This window comes from Achroia grisella, unplaced genomic scaffold (assembly GCF_030625045.1).
Source record: "Achroia grisella isolate CSIRO2021 unplaced genomic scaffold, CSIRO_AGI_Agris_v1 utg903, whole genome shotgun sequence".
NCBI classification, from domain to species: Eukaryota; Metazoa; Arthropoda; class Insecta; order Lepidoptera; family Pyralidae; genus Achroia; species Achroia grisella.
In genome coordinates, this window is record NW_026713061.1 from 1618232 (window position 1) to 1640915 (window position 22684).

General features: G+C 30.8%; 1 protein-coding gene across 3 annotated transcripts in view; it reads right to left on the bottom strand.

Moving 5' to 3' along the window:
* The window catches only part of LOC131853516 (LIM/homeobox protein Lhx3), a 52139-nt gene that overhangs the window by 17276 nt on the left and 12179 nt on the right, over positions 1-22684 (bottom strand). The window contains exon 2 of one of the 3 annotated variants that reach the window (XM_059204426.1): positions 19593-19610. The exons of 1 other annotated variant lie outside the window; for it this stretch is intronic. In XM_059204426.1, the coding sequence (XP_059060409.1) occupies positions 19593-19610 (18 nt within the window). Of the gene's footprint in view, positions 1-635; positions 752-19592; positions 19611-22684 lie in introns of those variants that run through there. One more of the 3 variants, XM_059204428.1, reaches the window with a different exon arrangement.

Here is a 22684-nt window from a genome sequence, read left to right on the forward strand (position 1 = left end):
CTATATCGGTAAAATATTACTTAGGTATTGTTGAATATTATATTATTTATTACATCGACACTTCTGTTTCGGTGCTGTGACTGCTATATAGGAATAAGCTACAATGAAGTCCAGGGTTCAATTCAGAATCATAGAAGTTAAAATTCAGATGCATCGTCTAGATTATGACTTTTGGGCATATTTATCTGCTTTCTCTATTTATTCTGTATTCAGTGTTTATTTCAAGTAGTCAATCTAAACGACGACCAAAGTAATAGACAAATATCTACGACCATTTATTCTCTATTATTGTAGTGTGAACTTAGATATAACATTTTGAAATGTTTCTTGATTGTTTACCTAATTAGTAAATAAACATTAAAATATATAATTCTATCATATATTTCAATGATTTATTTATTATTTAAAGTCTATTAAATAAAGTGCATCTAGTATAATAGACATGTCTATTAACGATAACACATAAAAAGATAAATGACATCAAGATATTTGCTAATACTACTATTATAATCGTATTATGACCAATCAGGTTTATCAATATCCGTGGTAAGTTTATCTTATCCCATAGCTCTCGAAACACCACACTAACACTCTATCGGTAGAATAAAACGCACACAACACTAAACATTACGTACATAGGAACACCTCGGGTAAGTGTTCAAGCTGTATAGGTGGAACGCGCATGTCCTCTAGGTCGGCGCTGTCTACGCCCGGGTACATCATGGTACCCAACATGATCAGCGCGGCCGCCCCGAGCCGCTCCGGCCGTCACACTGCCGACACCCCACCGCACAACCCCAACCCTCTTATCACCGGCTTACCGCCATTGGTCGGGTACACTGCAATGATAACAGTCACCACGCCCACCGACCAATCCACACTATACGGTACACCCATCGATCGATCGTAAAGAGAATTTTCGCAACATTCCCAAGCGGAAGATATTAGCGTCTACGGGTAACGAGCGTCCACGCTTTGCTTTTGACTGTCAGCATTTTTTACGTACAAGCTGCGTTGAAAGCAATTTCAGGTTAAGCACTGATCATTTAATTTCTAATTAAATTCCATTTGTAACTTATTTTAGACACGAGCAGGTACTTAGGCTTTTATATATTAGGTAGTAATTTAATTATAGTACGAAATAAATTTAAACTGGTAAGTAAACTTACTTATATATGTATTGTACAGGACTGGAATAATTCAGTCGAATAATAAAAATAAATTAATATAGTTTATAGGTAACTTATTTTTTAAGTTAAAGATTTATTTAAATTGTTATTTTTTAACAATTTAAATAAATCTTTATAGAATTGTTTAACTTTTTTGTTTTATTAGTAGAAAAAATATGAAAATATTTCAATGCAAATAATTAATTAATCTGTTGTGTCAACTTATAATGTAATATTTTATTGGATGAGCGAATTATAAGATACACAAGAAGTGCTGTAAATGTTAATTTATCTGAACAATTTGGCTTAAATATAGGTAAATAGCTCTACTTAAACACTACTCTATTCTCTATTTAACACCAACTTCTCTTTTTAGCAACCATAAATCGAATAACATTTACCATTTAACAATTAGCATGTACCGAAAGTATCGCTAAACTATTTTGAATTAGGTAATTATAATAGACAAATGAACTAAATGAAACTACATAGAGTAGTTATGGCGGTGTGTTAATTTAATCTTAATACCAATTGTGATTGACCACAGTATTACATGTTTTTTTTTTTCAAAAATCTATAGTATTGCAACTCTCAGTATAGCTGCTATAAATATCGAACAATAAATCGGCACAGTCCCGTCTAGGCGTTGGTCAAGCGTAACCTGCGCGTAGAGTTGCGTTGCGCACTCGATAAATTATACAAGCGAACGCGAGGGCACCGGTGTGTGCAACTTTACGACGGCATAAATCACGATACAGTCTTTACACCCTAAATAGAAACACAGACCCCAGGTTGGCACGTTTATGAAACGTGGCTTTGGTTTCAATTGACTCGAGCCAGTAGGTCAGTGTCGGATTTATAAAAAATGCAAAAGGCAAAAATAGGTATAGGTACATACCTACTTGTAGTACCGTAGTAACGTTCGATAATTTCTTTTTATATAACTCGAATGCCAAAGAAGCTGATGGTCCACCTGATATTCAATGATAACTGTCGCCTATACACAGACAACATGTTACGATGTGACGGCTTATGTGGTAACATACCACATATACATTGCAATATATAATGACTAAGATGTATCCTCTAATTTCACTTCTTTCTTTTCTCAGCATTCAACTGAATCACATCTTACAAGCAAACTGCTCAGTGGTTGAGATATATGACAGAAGAACTCACGCAAATCTCTTCGTACAAAGTCTATCTCGGTTAAATGTATTCATTAATACTAGTGGTAATTCGGCTATTGAGTTTCACTACCGTATTACCCGCCAGAAACTAAAATACCATCCTGATCATTTGTATGAATGGCGGTTCTTCACAGTGCGTTTTTCTGGAAACTTTTTACCACGCACAACCACATTGTGGAATGCTATTCCAGCAATGATATTTCCGAACCGATACGATATCGAAACCGTCAAGAAAAAAGCTTATTCCTTCTTAAAAGGCTGGCAGTGCACTTGCAATACCCCTGATATTGCAGGTGCTCATGGGCGGCGGCTAATCACTTACCATCAGGTGAGCTGCAAGTTGGTTTGTCACCTACTCTATAAAAAAATTATAACTCGTCTCGATCTAGCAATGTATACTTAATGGATCTATTTAATAAGTTTAAATAGATTCAACATACGTTGCTAGATCCATAAATATTAAGTATCTTTGGTGGAGGAATCGACAATCATCTATGGTTGTTCACAGGTTTTAAGAGTGAGCTAAATTACATGCGAATAATTTACACTTTTTAAATACTGGGCTTCTATGTTCACATCTCTTGTAAAAATTATAGACTTCACGAGACTCTAAAAATAGTCATCAAAAGTACAAATTAAGCAGCTTAGTAAAATATTTATGGATAAATGAACATAATCAGTGACTAATTATATAATGAAATTGCTATAAATTCTCATATTATTATAACATATCGAATTTAATAGTTATGCGATTAATTATTCAATCTTTTTTAATTGAAAAGAAATAGACAACATTACAATAGTTCTTTTTGGAAGATATAAATTGTGATATAACTTATAGTTACGATTAGATGTAGAATGAAAAACATAGCAGTCAATTCCATGGAGGCAATATATCTTAGTTGTGACTTTGCTCATAAAATTAAACAGATTGCGAACCAAACATCACACTATTGAATTACATCTTATTGAAGTATATAGTTACCACGTAACATTCACATAAAATATCTTTAATAAATTTTTAAATATATTTACGAAATATCCCACTACTTTTTAGGTTCACTATATTTTTAAATAAATTTATTTTCCTACATGACGAATGGCGAATGTCTCCTTCAAATTATAATAAATGGTACCGATAAGTAATTGCAATTTACATCTGCCGTACCTACCTAATAGTTTTATATAACAAAAGCTTACGCAAAATATATAGATACTATTTCATAAGTTGTCTGATATAATATAATTAAGAAAAAATCAAAATGTAACGCTAAATTAATCATTTTGAATTTCATAACCTAGACAAAAAGTTATGAAATTCAGAAATTTCTTTGTGTAAATTAGTCAATTAACTTCAAATTAGGTATTTAGGTAAATATAATGTAGGTAGGTAATTTATTTTAACGTGACTAGTTCTTTTTTATGCATAACTGTAAAAAAATTACGTCTATTATATATATTATTGTTTGGAGTAGGACAGTGATTCCTATTAGGTACATTTTACATTCATAACAGCAATTTTCGTATACAATATAAGAGCCAATACCTATACTTTTTTCAAAACCTTACAATATAGTAGTTATATAATTATAATAATAACGTAAATTCGGTTTTAAACGTGATGTGGGGATGAATATTCATCTTATCATATTATATGTATGTACTCACTTTTATGCAAACGAAGTCGCAGCAGAGCATCTAGTGATCATATAATCAATTCAACTACGACAGATCCCATGTAGCACTTTGTAGTATAGATTGAGGGGGACAGTCGCGTGCACGTTCCCGAGGGCATCGACGCGTGCGCCGAACCCAGTGTAATTGCGGGTTCTGAATTTTGGAGTGTGTCGGCATTGCTCATGCATCTTTTCTACAAATCTCCTAAATCGAAGTGGATTTAGTTCTCGGAGAATGGAGGACACTGTATAGTATTTAACTGGTATTTAACAAATATTAATTGTTAAAACATTCGCCAATTGTTGTAAATTTATCTCATTTATATATACGATACTATACGATCCTCATATTCTATATTTGTCATCTTATGATACTAAATATATTAAACGCTTAGTATTCAGTATGATTCTTATTTATAATCTAAAAATACGTAAAATTAATATGTTATATATAGCTTACTTCTTAAGAACTTTGATATTTATTTTTATTACACTATTTTTCTTTATTTATATTATATTCGTTAAATATCGCTGTCATATGATTTCATCATTTTATTATTTCTCTATTTTTCAAAATTAACTCTTTGAAACAAACCCTTTATGTATCTACGATATCTCCGCTTCGTGTCTAATTAACACAATTACCGAATTTTGTAATATCTCATGCCACAGGATAAATATTAAACATAGTACGAATAACAATTACAAGTGTCAATATATTATTTTTTATAGAACACTTAGTACATTCTTAATACACTTTTTTATGGTATGTACAAACGCAATACTCTTATATATGTAGTAGTATTAATGTACTTGAGAGATATATAAGTGTTTTAAACTATACATAGTTTAAATACATTTAGGTAAATTAAACTACAACCAGTTTCCGGTATTACCCTCTACATCACCAAAACCGACAGTTTGAAGAAATAAGCTAAATTGTTATAAACTAAAATTAGTTAATTTTGGTAATGCACCACCCACATGAATCTCTGTTTGCCCTATGGTTGACTGGGAGAATATGCCACTACGTATTAAGTGCGCCATGTGCATCTCTTTTTGTGTATTTGTACATTGAAGTTTTGAAAAATACTTTTTTTCTTTTAATTCTTGAATTTGATTCAAATAAGTACACAGAAGTCGTGGTAATGCACATAAACACAGTTCTGAGAATTAGCGTTGATTTTGAGTGTAACTTCACAAGTTCAAATATAAAATAGTTTGTGACAACTTGTTTATACGTTTTTCGTAACTTTAATGCATATCTATACAAGAAGCAAATTGAAATCGAAATCGAAATATATTCAATATCAAGTATGCTGTAGAATGCAAATGATTGTAAATATTGTGATAAAAATAATATAATCCTCATTAATCTTTTTCATGCGTTAAATAAAGAAGACATTCCTATATGTCTACATAAAGCAACGTAAGGTACTCAGAATTGTGATAGTTGATAAGAATTCTCAGAAGTGCGTCCTATCGATTCGACTTCCGATGCGATTGACGATTAGCACAATACACATACAACGATAAAAAATTGTTAAATAATAATGATGCAAAGTATATTTATGTAAAAGTCATTTTTGGTGTGTCAGGAGTACATGGCGACCTCTTTTCTGTTTACTGAATAACAAACAGACACAATACTAACATCGCATATTATTCTTCGAGATATATGATGTAAAATTTTTATTTTGATATAATATGGGTATCACTTAAAATACTAACTTTAGTAAGGATATGAGGACTCTATCAATATCACGTAGGTGATATCACTCAGTAACGTTTATACCGAAATTTTATGATACAAACTTTCTGTTCATCCTAAAATACTTACTAAAAGTATTGAAATTATGTATAATGAGTGGTTTATTAACCTAAAAAAATATAATTACATCAATTTATTCTCTTATATAGTATACCTGTAGTAGACAGTAGAGTAAGTACCTACAAATTATCCATTATGGGAGGGTAATGAAAATAAAGTTTGATCTGTTGAACGCTAGCGCTTGTATCTCACTCTCCATCAAATATGTACTACAATACCAAAAGACTAAACAATCTTCAGTAACTATAACATTCTAAACAAATTTTATTTTAAAACATGCAGTTATTTTTTTTATGACATATTGAATATTTGATTTCAGTTATGACTATTACATTGACTATTAATTTATTTATTTTAGAACTTGTATATGATATGTATAGAGATACGGTATTTATACATAAATGTAACTATAAACTAAATATATCCAAATTATTTTGAGTAACTAGTACCCTACATATATGGCTATAAACAAAAGGTAGATTTTTTTAAATATGTCTGCGTGGTTGAAATTTTTTCGTGGGCGTTCAGTTTCGCCCATTCCACCCGCCCGCCAAGATGCTTATCTTGCTTTTGTGAGCTGTGTTTTTGTTGAAGAGAGATACGGTAATGAAATTATAGACCATGAATACACATTACATTTCAGTCCACAGTAACGCATGAGTGGTATCACGAGACTAATATGAAACTTATAGGTGATGGTTACCGCTTACCATTAGGTAAGCAATTAAATAAAAAAGATAAAAGTTCTCTTTTTTAATTTATACTCAGATTCAATCAAATTTGTCCCACAATATGATTCCCACTCCCCGTAGGAGTGTTTTCTTCTGTGGGCGCGTGCTGGTGGGCTACAATATCGGATTACTATGGGAAATTGCTAGCGGTATCAAACCATCGGGATCGTATCATATAATCCGTAACGTATCGATAAATGTTAACAATAACATTGTAACATTAATTTTCCCCTATTTACAGATCATTAATGTTTGCTAAAATGTAGAGAATCATAATATTTTGTAAGATCAACTTATACCGTCCCGAAGTATTCTATTTTATTAGTGTGCTGTCAGTTCTATGTTTACTAATCACTGATATAGATCGTCTTTCATACTCACATTACCGTGGCTATTTTATATTTCTACTACCTACGGCTCTTAAAAACTACGGTTCAGGCTAGAAACTGAAAGTTTTGAAAATAAGTTTCTTTTGACCAGGTACATCCATTATGAGGGGAATTCTGGAAATTCCGGCGGCAACGACAGATAACGATTTCGGCGTGGGTAAAACCGTGGTAAACAACTCATCTGATATATATTTTATGAAATAAAAATATATTCATGAATACGACATCTAATTTCTTTTACTATCGTATACTAAGGCCTGTTTATACCTTTCAAGTATTCCTGTAAAGAACAACTGATCTTGCAGTGCTTATATTAATGGTGCGTTGAACAACCGTATAGGTAAGTCGAAATACTATCCGGACTGATTCGAAAAGAAATGTTTTGTGTAGTGACCACCAACAAGTAAACGTAAAGTGACCTTCAGGTCCTAGGGAGTCTTCAATTAAGTTACAATAGCCTGAATCCATTCAAATTAAAAATATTTAAAAAATTAGTACTGTCCAAATAGTCGATAATAAAGCTTAAAAATAGCTGTTTTAAATGGTATTAAAGGATAAACAAGTTAAATACTATCTAATATTAATTACCTACTTTGTTATACATAATTACCTACTTCAAAATAATAATACCTATTTAAAATTAACGAATAGGCACGTCTAATATTAGCAAGAAAACTCTTTTAGGTAGTAAAGTCTAAACTCAAAACGCGCCTAACAGTGTTATCATGAATTATTGATGTATGTTACGGCCTCGTTAGCTGTCCCGCCTGCTGGAAAACGGCGCTTTAATTCGATAATGTTTGCGTTATCTGATTATAACGGAACCGAAAAATTATATCATTCTATAATTAGGTTAAAACACAATTTAGAGATGTGCTACGGCGCTGCGGGCGGCACGCGCCAACGACCGAAACACTTTTATGGCCTGGTGCCCTCGCAATAGGGTTTTGTTATGGGGTAGGCACGACTCTGTGTTAGCTCTATAAGTAACACCCGACCGCTCGAAATCTAAATTATGCTTAGTTAACTATTATGAGAGCGTCATGGTCTAGTACTACCCCGAATAATGCCTAAGTGGTTAGGAGTTCCAATCTGTCCTATACAAAAAACTATGTGTTAAATTATTATCCTAACTGACTGGCCTGTTAAGGAAACACCGATAACATAACAAAAATTAGTTCGAAAGACAGCAGTAGTCTCACCCCCCGCCACGTTGTATTCAAAATACATATACCAAGCGAAATATGGATATATGTATGTCAAAGATTGCGTTCACTACTACGAGGACTAACATGGACAGTTGATAATTCCTCAGAACAAGGGGAAGGGGCTTGTTAGTAATTTGGACTAATAACCCCATTGCTATCAATGTACTATGTCAGGTTGAGCTCGACGTGGTTTCCTCTGGAAACCGTCGTGATAAATTCATGGAAATTTTAGCACGATGGGCTAACTGACCTGTCTCTATCATCCTCCACTGGTGCACCGTCAGCGTAAACGATAGCACAGGCGGGTGTACTATTCCATTATCATATGAAAGATAATAAGAAAAAGAAATATATAAGAAAAGTATGTTTGTATGTTTCGAGACGGTATGTTTGTTTTTGTCTTTGTTTTTGCATTGAAAAATGACATACCTAGTAATCAATTAATTCTGAATAATTCGTTATCTACTCATAGGCTATAAAGTTGAATCAAGTAAAATGCTATGGGAAATTCGCTACGTGTCTACATAAACATTTAATATTCTAGCGTTAACGTCATTTATATTGTGGGTTCACGCAATTGCTGGTTTCGCCGTAAGCGCAAACCCGCAGAAAAATACTGTTGTGCAAAGCCACAATTGTGCAAATAAAAATACTCCAATACCGACATAATATATCAGAAAGATATAAAATAAGGACCAATAATTTATTCAACAGAACTGAATACAGTGAATCTGGTGTTTCAGTTACCGCCGGACTTGACGATAAAAGGAGTTTCCTCCTCAGTAGTGCTTTTTTAGAGGCGCACTGAGAACGTCAATTTGCGAGATATCTGCGACTTCATTCGAAATGTTCATGACGTGTCAACACCAGGTTACTGACCGTACATGACGAATTGCAATCTTCATAAAATTTATATATTTTCTTATTAGGTTCACTACAGATACAATTCAAATCTACAGTCATTTTGGAATATACATAGTTTGAGCAGAGAAAAAATATTTAAAGTTCGTATAAATATATATTACATAAATTGTAGAGTTTTTTGTTTGAATAAAAAGTTATATGAATTCAGTGTTCAACAAAATACCGTAGAACTTTATCAATATTAAAACACAAAGCCATAAAAAATCAAAACTAATAAAACAAACATAGCAGCCTGTCATCGCCCCTCAAAAGTCACCCCACTTATTAAAATTAATAAGTGGGCCCTTCGTCTGTATTAATGATCGTGCAATGTCAATAACTACATAATACATTTGGCAAACAATTATCAACCAAACCATAACCAATGTTTAAACCAGCCTACAAAACCTAAAGTCCAGTTTAGTCTTTAGGTACTTACAAGGCAAACAGTGTGAATGGCAACTTGCTTCAATTTCTTTGAAAATACGATTTTAAAGACGTATTGAGAATAGTTACGCTGCGATATTTTTTTATTTTATTACAAAGAAGAATCTAAAGATTAAGTAGATGTCTACTACAGAAATTCTTCAGTATTTATAAACATAAACAAAATATGAAATCTCGATGTTCAAATCCGATTTGCCTTTTTTATATGGTTTCATTCACTTAAGAGATGCAGTTTACAGCAGTTATAACAGGAAAATGAAACGCAATTTCATCTAAATACATGGACAAAATATTTACATTTTGCCTTTCTAATTAAATCTATTATTAAATTTGGTGAAGATCGAATTTATTATAAGCTTGCTATATCCCGTGACTTCGTCGAATTTATTCAGATAGAAGATAAATAATTCATATAAAATTTCTCTAATTTATAAAATTAGTATAAATTATGCAATAATGAGTCTTGTAAAATATAAATATAGTAGTAGTTTTTATATAAATATTTTGAATTTACTCGCCACATTCATATAAAATGAGAGTGCAGAAAAGAAACCCGCGGGTTCATATTGGATTCACAGAAGACTTTGATGAGTGAGTGAATAACACGATCTTTACAGAGAATTTACAATCTCTTCGAAGATAAAATAAGCTACATTTAAATATAAATTATCAGAACGTGTCAATAATTAACAAATGAGCACTCGAAAAAACCTTTGCATAGATACTTCGACTCTTTGATCTGAGAGGTATAATTGTTTACCAACCACTACAAGCCCTTCCTGAGGGCAACGAACCAACGGGGGGACGATTTGTTTGCTAAACAAATATTTTCATGAGCGCACTCAAATTTATTTGTATTATAATTTATTACGACTGGTGCTCCATGCGAAAGATTTGTGGATGAGTATATTTCTTTTAATTGATCATGTATGCCATTAACAAAGCCAGCGAATATAGAGAAGTTTTTATTTCCCTCCTTTGGTAAGTGCTGGGAATCAGGTTTCGAGTTGGAATTCAAGTTGCCATTATTATTCTTCTGTGAACATGTTTTGCGGGTTAATGAGGTGATTAAAAAGAAAGCGTCGCAAGCGTGACGTAAAGTCGCGGGAGCCACTCAGCCACCACACGGCCGCTGGCTGGTCTCCGGTAGCTGTAATTGAATATCGGACGCATGCCACTCGCACGGCTCTGCATTTAGTTATGCTTCTTTGTAAAATAATGACGATATTCGCGTGTATGCCTGTGTACTGCATTTAACATCACTTTGTAGATACACCAACATCTATGTAATCATGTTTCATAATATATGAACTCTACGAGGCGATTGGTCAATAAAACTACCTATTAACCGATACAAATGTCTCGGATAATAAAATTATCTATTGTGTTAATACATTGCATAGAGAAGACTTAACAAAAGGAAGTCTGTAAGTAACTAAAACCATGGAACTACATGCAAACATGTGCAATTACACTACAAAATACGACTAATGATACCTATACCTCAAAGTGAGACGAATGCATAGATCATGAACAATCTGAACCTGAATCTGAAGGATTTGTCTAAATAAAAATGTGATCGTTGATTAAATTAAGGTTCAAAGATCATTTTCAAATTAAAACATAACCTAGCATGGTTAACTACTTCACGGTTTTACGTAAACGTTAAACGTAAAACGAATTTTTTGCTTTTGATTGATTTTATTTTATTACTATTTTAGTTTAAAGTTTTGTTAATGGTTCTAGATTGTTATAATTGGCAACAAAACATTTTTTTGATATTACAAAATCTTTACTTCCTGCGTTTTTGTAGTTATATGTTTTTTATCCTTTACCTGATCTCAGAAACGACTGCAACTAATCCTAATCGCTACCTGTATAAAAAAAGACTAATTTTTCGTTTCATTGCGTAGTAGGTTTTTATCGATGAAAGCACGGATATAACAAAATTAACAACGATTTTCATTATTACTATTATTTATACATTTCAATTTTCAATCCTATTATATATGCTGGTAATAAGATTTAGACCTATTAAGTCTAATTACAATACATTGTTCTAATTTGTTATTTTTCATAAATATATCCACACTTAAGATAATTTGCTAGACCTATATAGTCTCCAATATTATAGCACTTTCACGAAAGGAAACATGTGTATGGACAGCGTCATAGAGTTTATGGATAATAAAAACCTAATTTTAATTTTACTAGCCATAATAGTAAGTATATCATTAGAAACAAATATTTTAGAAATATGTAAGTTAATTTACCTATTGACATGTGCATGAAAAATAATCTTTGACGGTCATGGTACGCCCTAATGTCATCCTTAAGGATTAAGGTGTTCCTCTGTACTCGGTTATTTTACAGATATATCTAATATTGCTTTTTTATGTAATTGGAGTGGCCCACTCATGAAAGTGAATACTATTGTCTATATACATACATGAAAAATAATACGAAAATCACGTTACCATGGAACAGCAATAATACAATTCATACTTTGCCACTACAGAGGACTAAGATGGCATACCTCTTATCCTGTAATTTCACTACCTAATCTGACCCTACAACCAAAACACAACTTATAAAGCAACGCAAGACTGACATACCTACGTATACTACTTTTTACAGTCTACAGTTAAATCTAGTAATTATATTATTAAAATTCATTAGCAACATTAAATTGTACATTTAATATATCTAGTAATCTGTACTCTACGTAGAATTAAGCACTTAGGTATAATGTCTGCGCGTGACAAATCTGATACCGAATAAAAGCAAATGATCATATCAGAATCTTTTAAATTCCACAAGTCATCCATACCTGTTGTCAACGGTCACTACATAATTATAATGAGGTAATGATCATGTCCTTGTGCCGGTTGGACCTCGTCGGGCTCTATGGTCGCGTGCTGCATCACGAGAATCATGCCACTGCCACTAAGGTTACAGGCATTTGATTGATATGTGTTATATAACACGTATTATTTGAAATAGGAATACGTTGCATCTGTACGAACTATATTTTGTTTAAATAAGGTTTATCCTTAAAATAAGGTGATTTAGAGTAATATATTTTTTATATATTAATCATCTTCAATCTTTTACAATCATAATTAGGTTCCTTATCCTGATATTCACTAAATGTTTTTTTTAAATTTTATCCATTTATAAATAACTTTGCAATGCGATATCAAACTTAAAAACTAAATTGGTAACTTTTTTAAGTAAACGATTATAGGTGACGACCGTATGTCACATACGGTCGTCACCTAATCGTTAAATTTTGTTATGACTAAGAACGGAACATTAAGTATTAAATATGTTAAACATATACACATTTCAAAAACGATATTCTAAATAAGATCAAATCTTATATATAAAATTCTAGTGCCACAACGTTAGTTACCATACTCCTCCGAAATGGCTTGACAGTATTTTTATGAAATATGCATGCAAATTCAGAAGGTCTGAGAATAGGCTACTATCTATTTTTCATACTCCTAAGTGATAAGTCCATCCCTAAATTTATTTTTTATTTTTTGGACTATTCTTTTTTTGTAATGTAGCATTAAAAATCATACAACCCCTAATTTCCACCCTTTTACCATCAACCTATTAAATCATAAAAGTGTACTAGTTGAGGTTTTGCCAGTTTTTTTAAGCGAAGTAGGTACCCGAACTATAGATACGGTAATCATAGAGATAAAATTATATTGACGAATTATATATTCTAATATTTACAAAAATATATACATAAATCAACAACAAAGACAAAACAGATAATTAAGTGAGGAAAATGGTTAATTTGCTCAATAAGCTGATTTCTATCTAATCACGCAGACTATTGTTTTATATTGACTTGTAAATTGGTAACAAGCATTATGCTCATCGGTCTACTATTTTACATAAATAATTTCATTATGCTTGAATTTCTAAAACACTATAATGTTTCTAATTTTACGCATAAAATAAACTACAATTTACGTGAACGTAATGTGCATAATATGTTATAAAATATTATTTTCAATACATAAACAGAATTGTTAAAATATACATAAGTATATAAAGAAATCTTATTACCTAATTTAAAAACTTAGGCTCCGTTTTAAACAACTTTTCAAGAGAGGGTAAAACATACTTTTATAATAAGCAGCAACAAATATTTAAATTTTCTTTACCTGGATAACAATAAACTTGTTTCTTCCGAAAATCTCTTGCTTTCCACTCCTTCGCATTCCACTGAATTCTATCACAATTCCTATACTGTAACTGGTATCAAGTTATGGAACTCGTTACCTGTATTTATCAGAACTGCAAAGTCCATTCATATTTTTAAACGACAAGTAAAAGACTTCCTCCTCAATATTTAAATTTCAGTTAGTATGGCATTTTAATTTATATTTAGTTTATTCTATTTAACTTTAAAATTATGTATGTAGTTTATAATGTGTACATAGTTTATGTAAGTGTATCTAGTTTAATGTATGAATATTATTATGTACATAAATTTTAATTCATATAATATTTATTATTATTTTCCTTTATTATCATTATATATTTGTTACCTTTTAGTTTTATCCTGTTCATGTCATTTTACCTACCTGTTCGATGTTTCAATCCATTTCCCTAAGGTTGCCTTGAAAAGATTGCTTTTAGCAATAAGGCCGCCTTATTGTAACGATACATGTGTCCTTTGTTATATTGTTTGTGCTTCTTCTTTACTGTACGTTGCAAATAAAGTATATTCTATCTATCTATCTATCAATAAACTATGTATTAATGTCAATGACGAGGTCGATTTAGACAATAGAAAGCAATAATGTGCTTTTAAATGTCTACATGTAAAAAATATAATCAGTTGATTATGCATAACAAAATGATATTGTATAAATTTAATCGTTGTACAAGTACTTTCTACAGAAATAAATGATTTTCTGCCGTAAGAAAACTGTCTAAATTGACAAAATAGATTAGCGAGTTTGAAGAAATACCTACATATTTCAATTTTTTTGTTACTGTAGTGAATATTTATAATAACACACACCTATAAACCTGTGTTATTCCACTTATATTCTAAGAGAGTAAGAGTATTAATATCTAGGATAAACTAAAACAATAATAAAAAATAGTACGACAGCATTATTATTTACATACATTTACGAGTAAAATTGCGGGAATATTATTTAAACTCAGGTTAGGCTAACCTATTATAGCGAGTCAAATCACTCAACATTTTAGAAGAAAAAGTTTATTTATTAGCATTAGATTCCAGGGGCAGTCGGGTAGAGATCGAGAGACCTGACAAAATATTAATATTATCTTATCCTTGATATTAATAACTTAGCGAATCTTCACTATTAAACAACCCTCCTAAAACTTCATATTATCAAACTAGTCGTAGTAAACTATGATATTCAGCATGAATGATTCCATATGTTCAATCTGAAAAAGACAAGATAATAAGATCTGATAGATAATTTGACTTCATACTATAAAGTAGAATTTTTTTACTATAATATATGTGATGGTTATTTAGAGTTCTACAATTGTAATCGTTTGCTAGAGAATCTACAGATTTTCACATATACCAAACATTTGAAACTCTCATAAAACATATTGAGGATTTTCATATTTAACGTATTAACTTAGTTCAAAGTCAAATCTATTATGTCATAATCTAAAAAACTCTAATTAATCCTATTATGAAAGCGATTTAAAAAAAAACCTCAGTTGGCTATGATTTTAATTCAGATTAATTAGTCGACATAATAGAGCGCGTATGACTATTATTATGTCACTGGAAACTAGTGTTTATTATGTTTATTTTGATATATATATACATATATTTATTAGTATATTTACATAATCGACATCACGTCATATGTTCTGCATTATTTATTACTAATTATACAATATATCTATTATTGTTAACATTTATGGCGATTATTATATTACTTGTAACATTTAGGCAGTATAAAAACTATATTTTTTGCAGTTATATTCTTTTTAATCATTTTTCTAATTAAGGTTTAATTGTATTTAATTATCAGACAAATGCCAAAACTGGAATACAATAATAATAATAATAACAATGCCCCTAAATTAAAATGTATATAACAAAATAAGTGCCTCTTGACTTTTTCTAGGAAAGTCAGACCTAACATAAATGCTACAAATGAATATGTTTCATAATAGTCATTAATGTAGACGGATAAATTTACAAATACTATAAAATTAACGACATATGGTGTCCGTGGTTCGTGATCATGAAATCACTTACCTCACTGCGATGATTCCATTGTAATTACTGTTCTGACCGTCATAAAACAATAGGGTAGTTTATGAATAGATACTTTTATACCATTGTGCATTCAAAACATCTAATGTTTACATACTAATTATTATTCCTCTTTCCAATAACCAATAACAAGGAATAATTTTATGCACAGTTTTTATTCATGGTCAAGTATGAAGTATCTATAAGTGATTGGTGTTACAAATGCCATGTTTATTTAAATAATAATAATAATATATATAAGCTGCTCACAGAAAAATGTATTTCAATATTTCTACAATATTCTATCAGTTGTCTATTAATACAAACCCATAACACAAGCTCTGCTTAGCTTGAAACTTGAGCGGCCTGTAAATTATACTTTATAGATTTATTATTATTATACTCGTAATCTATTATTCAACCTTACTAAAGATAGGATGAGACTACAAATACAATATCAAAGTTAAAGTGTAATTTACAATAATAAAAAAACTTTGAATTCTTCAAATGATCGTTATGTAATCACAATTAAATCGCTCAAATATATTAATTACATTTGTTATACCGATAGCAAATGATCCCCGATAATGACAAAGGATAGAAGATAGTCAGTATTAGGTATAGTGCAATAATGGTGTAAATAAGCCTTACTAAAAGTTCCTTTTCAATCTACAAATAATTCGTGCGTACAAATCTTATCTACTCGTAATTTGTTCTACCTACATTATGTAGTTGCTGTCTAATAAATAATCCTATTATCTTTCGCGACCTTCGCGGCGTAGTGATAAGAATCTTCACAGGAATTAAATAACAGGATTCGTTCTAAGTCAAATAATGTTTCAGTTTTATTTTTTATTATTGATTTGCATCTAGACTTAACTCAGTATTGTCACAGATAACATAATATTACAGTATTGTGAATATCTGACACTTAATAGATTGATTATAATGAAAATATGACATATAAGTACCTACTTATATGTCATATTTTCATTATACAACTTATTTAAACTTCCAAATCTGCTTGATCATTGCTAATAGTTTTCGTTCAATATTTCAAGTTAGGATCTATTTTTGATATCGTATTGATGTATTGTTTCCCAGTACCTAATTAAACCTTACTTAAGTACTTGAAGCATCTACTTAGATCATATATAGTATTAAAACAAGCTCTTTTTTTTATTATTAGTCAATATGTGTTGCTTAATAAGTAAGTAGCTACACACTTACGTGATTTTGACGGTTGCTAAAGTGTTGGCGTGCATGGTGCGATATTATCTTGATGTGGTCGGGGGTGCGGCGCCATCTGTCGGGCAGATGCGCTGACGTCACGCGAAGCCCCGAATCGCCGCAGGGGCTTCTCTACCACGCGCCAATCTCCCCGTGCCAGCTGACCCATCCTGATTCTCCAACCTCATACACTTAATGACTTCCCCGTAAATATACTTGTAATAAAGTATAGCAGACTTGCTACTTTGAATCTAGTTCGATTTTTTGTACGAAGATCAAACTTGAACCAACTTCATTTCATTATGCATTTTTTGTAATTTACGTCGCATTTGTTGACAATTTTAATCTCAGTAGTAGTACTTATTAATTTTATATAAACTACCATTAGTATAGTACTATGTCATTTTTATAGTTTTACTTATAACGATTATTATATTTTTATAAAGAAGCAATGTTACTAAGCACTTAGGTACTTCATAATTTCAAATTTTATTTATATTCGCGACTTTATTCTCGTAACCGCGAAACATTGATTAGCCGAGATAACGATAAAAAAATGTGTAAAGCTTGGTAAGGTACCAAGAGTTAACAAAAAAAATAATATAATAAACAAATTCACACAATATTAAGTACATAAAATGCTTCTTAACTTGCTACTGAATCTAAATACAGCTATACTAAATCGCGATACGATATTTTACTGATCTATCAAATATTATCACATAAAATATTGAGATATTTTATTTTATGCGATATCTGTTGAATTGTTATGAATTGATAGTGGTATAAATAGCAGGTATTGTTTTAATGTTACAAGTCGAAAGAATCAGGGGATAGGGGAATCAGAGAATAAGAAACTAAAGGTCACTTTAGTTTCTTATTCCTGATTCTTATTAATACTTTAGTCATAATATTAAAAATAATTTACAAACTGAAGTATTAATACCTTACATATGTAGTTCGAAAATCGTAATAGTTGCTGATGAAAACAATGTGTAACGCAATATAGACCTAGGCCCCACAAGATGGAGAAACCATGGTCTCAAACCATTCTGTATTATAAAAATAGACAGGCTTTTTTCGACAATAAACAAAAATGTCACCATAGTGTAATAATAATAATGATAATTAACCATGGACAATTAACACAGCGCTATGTAGTCCCACGATCAGCAGAGTTCGCGTTATGACAAATATATTTTGAATTTTGAATTTGAATTTGCTAGTTTTCATATTTTTTTACATTATATCTTTTAAATGTACCTGCACGGTAAACTGTACATATCTGATATACAGTTTACACGTTTCTTCTATTATTATTTACGTTTCCGTTACGCGCCGTAGATTATATTCTGGAAAAACCGGGACACTAGTTTGGTTTCATAGAATATTATCACGACATAAAATTCTGTTATCATCAAATGAAATTGTAACTAACGCATGATATTCAATAATGTTTAAATACCTATTAGAGAAGTATGATGTAATATAAAATAAAATATATATAGGTACATTGGTTGGGTATAATAAAATCTATTATTAATTTCTGACCATCAGCGACCTCGATATAATCACGTCAATATAATAAACAAATAATTACTATAATCAATAAATTCCCTATTACTCAGCAACAAATGTCCTATAATATGAAAATGCTTTAGTGTATGATTGATTGACATGTACCGTAATAGAAACAAATAAGACTACCCTTCATTTCCGCCTAGCTTAGGATGTAATACCATGTTCGTCACCTCAGCCCACTTCCGCACAAATCCGCTAGGGGAATAGTATTTACTTTGATTTACTGTAATATTAACAAATACAGTTATATAACTCGAAGAAAAACTATATCATTTAGCTAATTTCATTTAATTTTAGTGTCTATAGATACTGTAGTAGATACTTTTTGGAAATAAATATTTAAGCAGAACGGAAAATATTAAAATGATAATGGTTACATTATAAACCGTTGTAAGTATATATTTATTTATATGTATAATCTTTATAGATTGACACTTGAAATATTTCAGAGATACAAAAGTGGTATATTCTATAAAAAATGCACAAATAGAATATTCCGTTATAGCCAGCATTATATTTTTCAGTAATCATATACATTCTGCCTACTTGTTAAATATCACAAACACGATAGGTATTATACAAAAGAAATTGTATGGGAATGGAAAATCCATTCGTTCTTTCCGGAAATTATATTCATTCCATTATATCTCTTATGGTAAATAAGAGATTATGTATACAGTGAAATTTTTTAGCCAGTTTTTAATCTTATAAATTAGATCTTTTGCATAGAAATTCAATATTTACTAGCTATAATCTCCATTCAAGTATATATAGTGGCGATGTACAAGATATAAATACTGTTGTTAAAATATTTCTTGAATTCTGGAATGATATATCGTTGTTTTTTATGCCTGTATAGTATATATATACATTATATATGTATTTTTAAAGAGTATTTTTAAAACATTTATATGAGTTACGATATATTATTATTACAATAACAGAACATACCTTTCCCATTTACGAGACCTTGAGAACAGAAAATAATCATCAGTAAAAATATTTTTACACACATGCGTATTAGGTACAAGTAATGATAAATTAAGTAGGCTTATTCAATTTCTTCGGCGTTCTTTATTCATTAAAAATTAATGTAATCCTGAATTCCCGTCATTAATAAAAATTAACTCCTATAAATATTACATTTTTATCAAATCTGTATTCATTTTAAAACTATATAAATTGCGATTGACCGATGAATACCTAAGCATTCATTCTAAGACAAACTCTGTTTATTGGAAGTTTTATCGCTTTAATATTTAAGGAAGAACCTATTTGATGTGTTAAAATATGTTGTCACTTTCCTTTCAATTTTAAATATTAACACGAAAGATAGAAGTTTATAAATTATATAATTTCGCTATGTTCAGTCATGATATTATATATAGTTTGAGTTGTGTAGGTGGAGCAAAAATATAATATCTACTTTTACATAGTAAAAATTAGTACGAAAACTACAAAAGAAACAAATATCTCTATGTCGTTGTTGTTTTATAATACAATAACATACCGCTGTCTCATTGCCATCAGATTTAATAAAAAAGAAAATGTATTGTAGGGCCCACATAAAAACAATGAACTTTCACACGAGAGGCTACCAAGTTGATTTAGTGTAGTTCATTTTGGAATCAAAGCGGAGAACTCTGGCTGCGGTGGAGTTGTAATTGAATTTGGTGAACAATCCGTTTTCCGCGACGCACCTCGGTTAGATTCCCAGCACGCACTTCGGAGTCAGAACCCACACACCTGCTCTCCTTTATTTTCCCATCCACTACTATTTGTGTCTTCTCGTATACATGCTCTACATCTGTTATATTACGCAATAGTGGAATCATATGTAGTCATTTATATCTGATGCTACTTTGAAATATAAATAAAAATACTTAAGTTTCATTTTGAGAATGAAATAAATATATAACTCAGCGATATCATTTATGAGTTTTACGTGACAACTCCAAAATCAGACAAAGCATAACTTTATAAGTCATTATGTCATGTTGAAAAGCAGAGGCTTTTATATCAACTCTTGTTTATAAGATATCCATGTTCGCACTACGAGTTAAGGGCTAGTCTTAAATTGTATCTGCATTCTTTCACATTCGGAAGACAAATATATAGTGTTACTAAATTATTTAACTTGTTGTCACAAGTTTTATACCCCTGTTTAAAAAGTAGGCGCGTGCCGATTTTTGGCCGCGAGAAAAAATAAAAATACTATCTCTCACAAGTATCAGTTACACACAGTAGCAGTTCAGAGTATTTGTAGCAGAGCGATGTATTTAAATAAGTGAATCCGAGGGTCAGAATCACCCTATAATAACATTACATTGACTCTGTGCCGGCTATTAGCCAGCTATTGTCTCTTAAACGATAATTATATTTCTATATTCAATAATTATATAAAAGTTATTTTCATTGGAAATTTCAAGATCAAATATTAAGACAGAGTATTTTTTAGATATGAAATCTATAGTAATATTATATACATATATGCGAAAATGTGTCTATCTCTCTGTTTGCCTTTTCACAATTTTACTTGAAGATAGATTGTATTTCTCACATGACTTTACCACTACTAAACTATTTATGTTATTATTACACTACTGATATTACAAGTACTATGGTATATTCTACTAATAGTGAATTTCAAAATCTCTCTCTTACAATTTAAACTGATTTGTAATGGGTGAGTATTATAAATGTAAGTAATATGTTTTCATTAAAAGAAACATTTTATTAATGCTAGTGATTCACAATAGGAACTGTGCTGTAATATATTACACCTATTGTATGTTAAAATGTAAAGTTGGTAATGTTCATCCGTAAATAAAATATTCCTAAATGTAAAATATAAGTAGATATTAGATATATTTCCTTTATAGTCATATAACTTTACTTACGCAAGTAAAAAAAATATAAAACAATATACCATATTTCACATCTCAGCGGGTCGACGCAGTTTGTATTTGCTCTCCGTCGGGAGGGGGTCATTACTAAACACCATTACATTTTTTGTGCCAAGTGTTTTGGTGGTATAACAAGGGTGAAAACGACCCTGCAAAGCGAACGATACACTCACAACAGCCTCCGTTTTTTATCATTTATGAGAAAGCCAAATATCGTTTTGTTTAAACTACTTTACCAGTTTTGTTCGAAATTCGTAATATATATGTAGTTTGATTTTTTTGCGGGGAAAGCACATACATATATTTATGTTTTTGTATTTGTATTATTTTAATGAGAGAGGATGAAGGTGTCTTCTGTCTGGTGTCGGTAATACCTGTTAATTACGTAATAATTGTGTAGATATATACTTACTTTATGACAAGTGTAGTGTGTGTCTATCACGAACTAATATTGTTAATTGCTAGTGAATTCATTACGAAGGACAGAGAGCTGACCGATTCCTCCTCATACAGTCATCAACCACTGGCCAGCGTACACAGTTGAATATGAAATATAAAATATATTATGGTAAACTTTACTTAAATTATAGTGATTGTTTTATTCCAATTGGTTCAAAAATTCAAGTTAAAAAGTTATAGGTATGATTACAAAATCTGGGATTCTTGTAGTACTTAATAAGAATTCTACATTTTCTTATATATTGTTGTATAGACGACCTCCCAAATCAATACAGCCTCCTGCCGAAATATACCCCAGAGAATGAAGCTCTTATAAAAAGGGTATAGATATTAAGGTTTCTTCGGGATCGGTACGCATGCGTGATCACACTGACAGTCATTAGATGTTATTAGGCCTCTGTGACATAAGTAAATATGAAATACTGTCTTCAATTTTATCGTTCATCTCCCACAATAAATATTCTTGGATGAGATGAATTAAGAAAAAATATGTCGTTATTACATCTTAATAGGCTGTTGGTGAGACATTAAATATAATGTAGATTCCATTAATTTTTTTTTTATTTAAATAACTTCAATGCTCGTCATACATAGGTAAAAAGTACATATGGCGGAGTTAACACCTAATGGCATTTTTCTACCAGATAACCATGAGTTGTGCAAAGATAAATTGTTGGC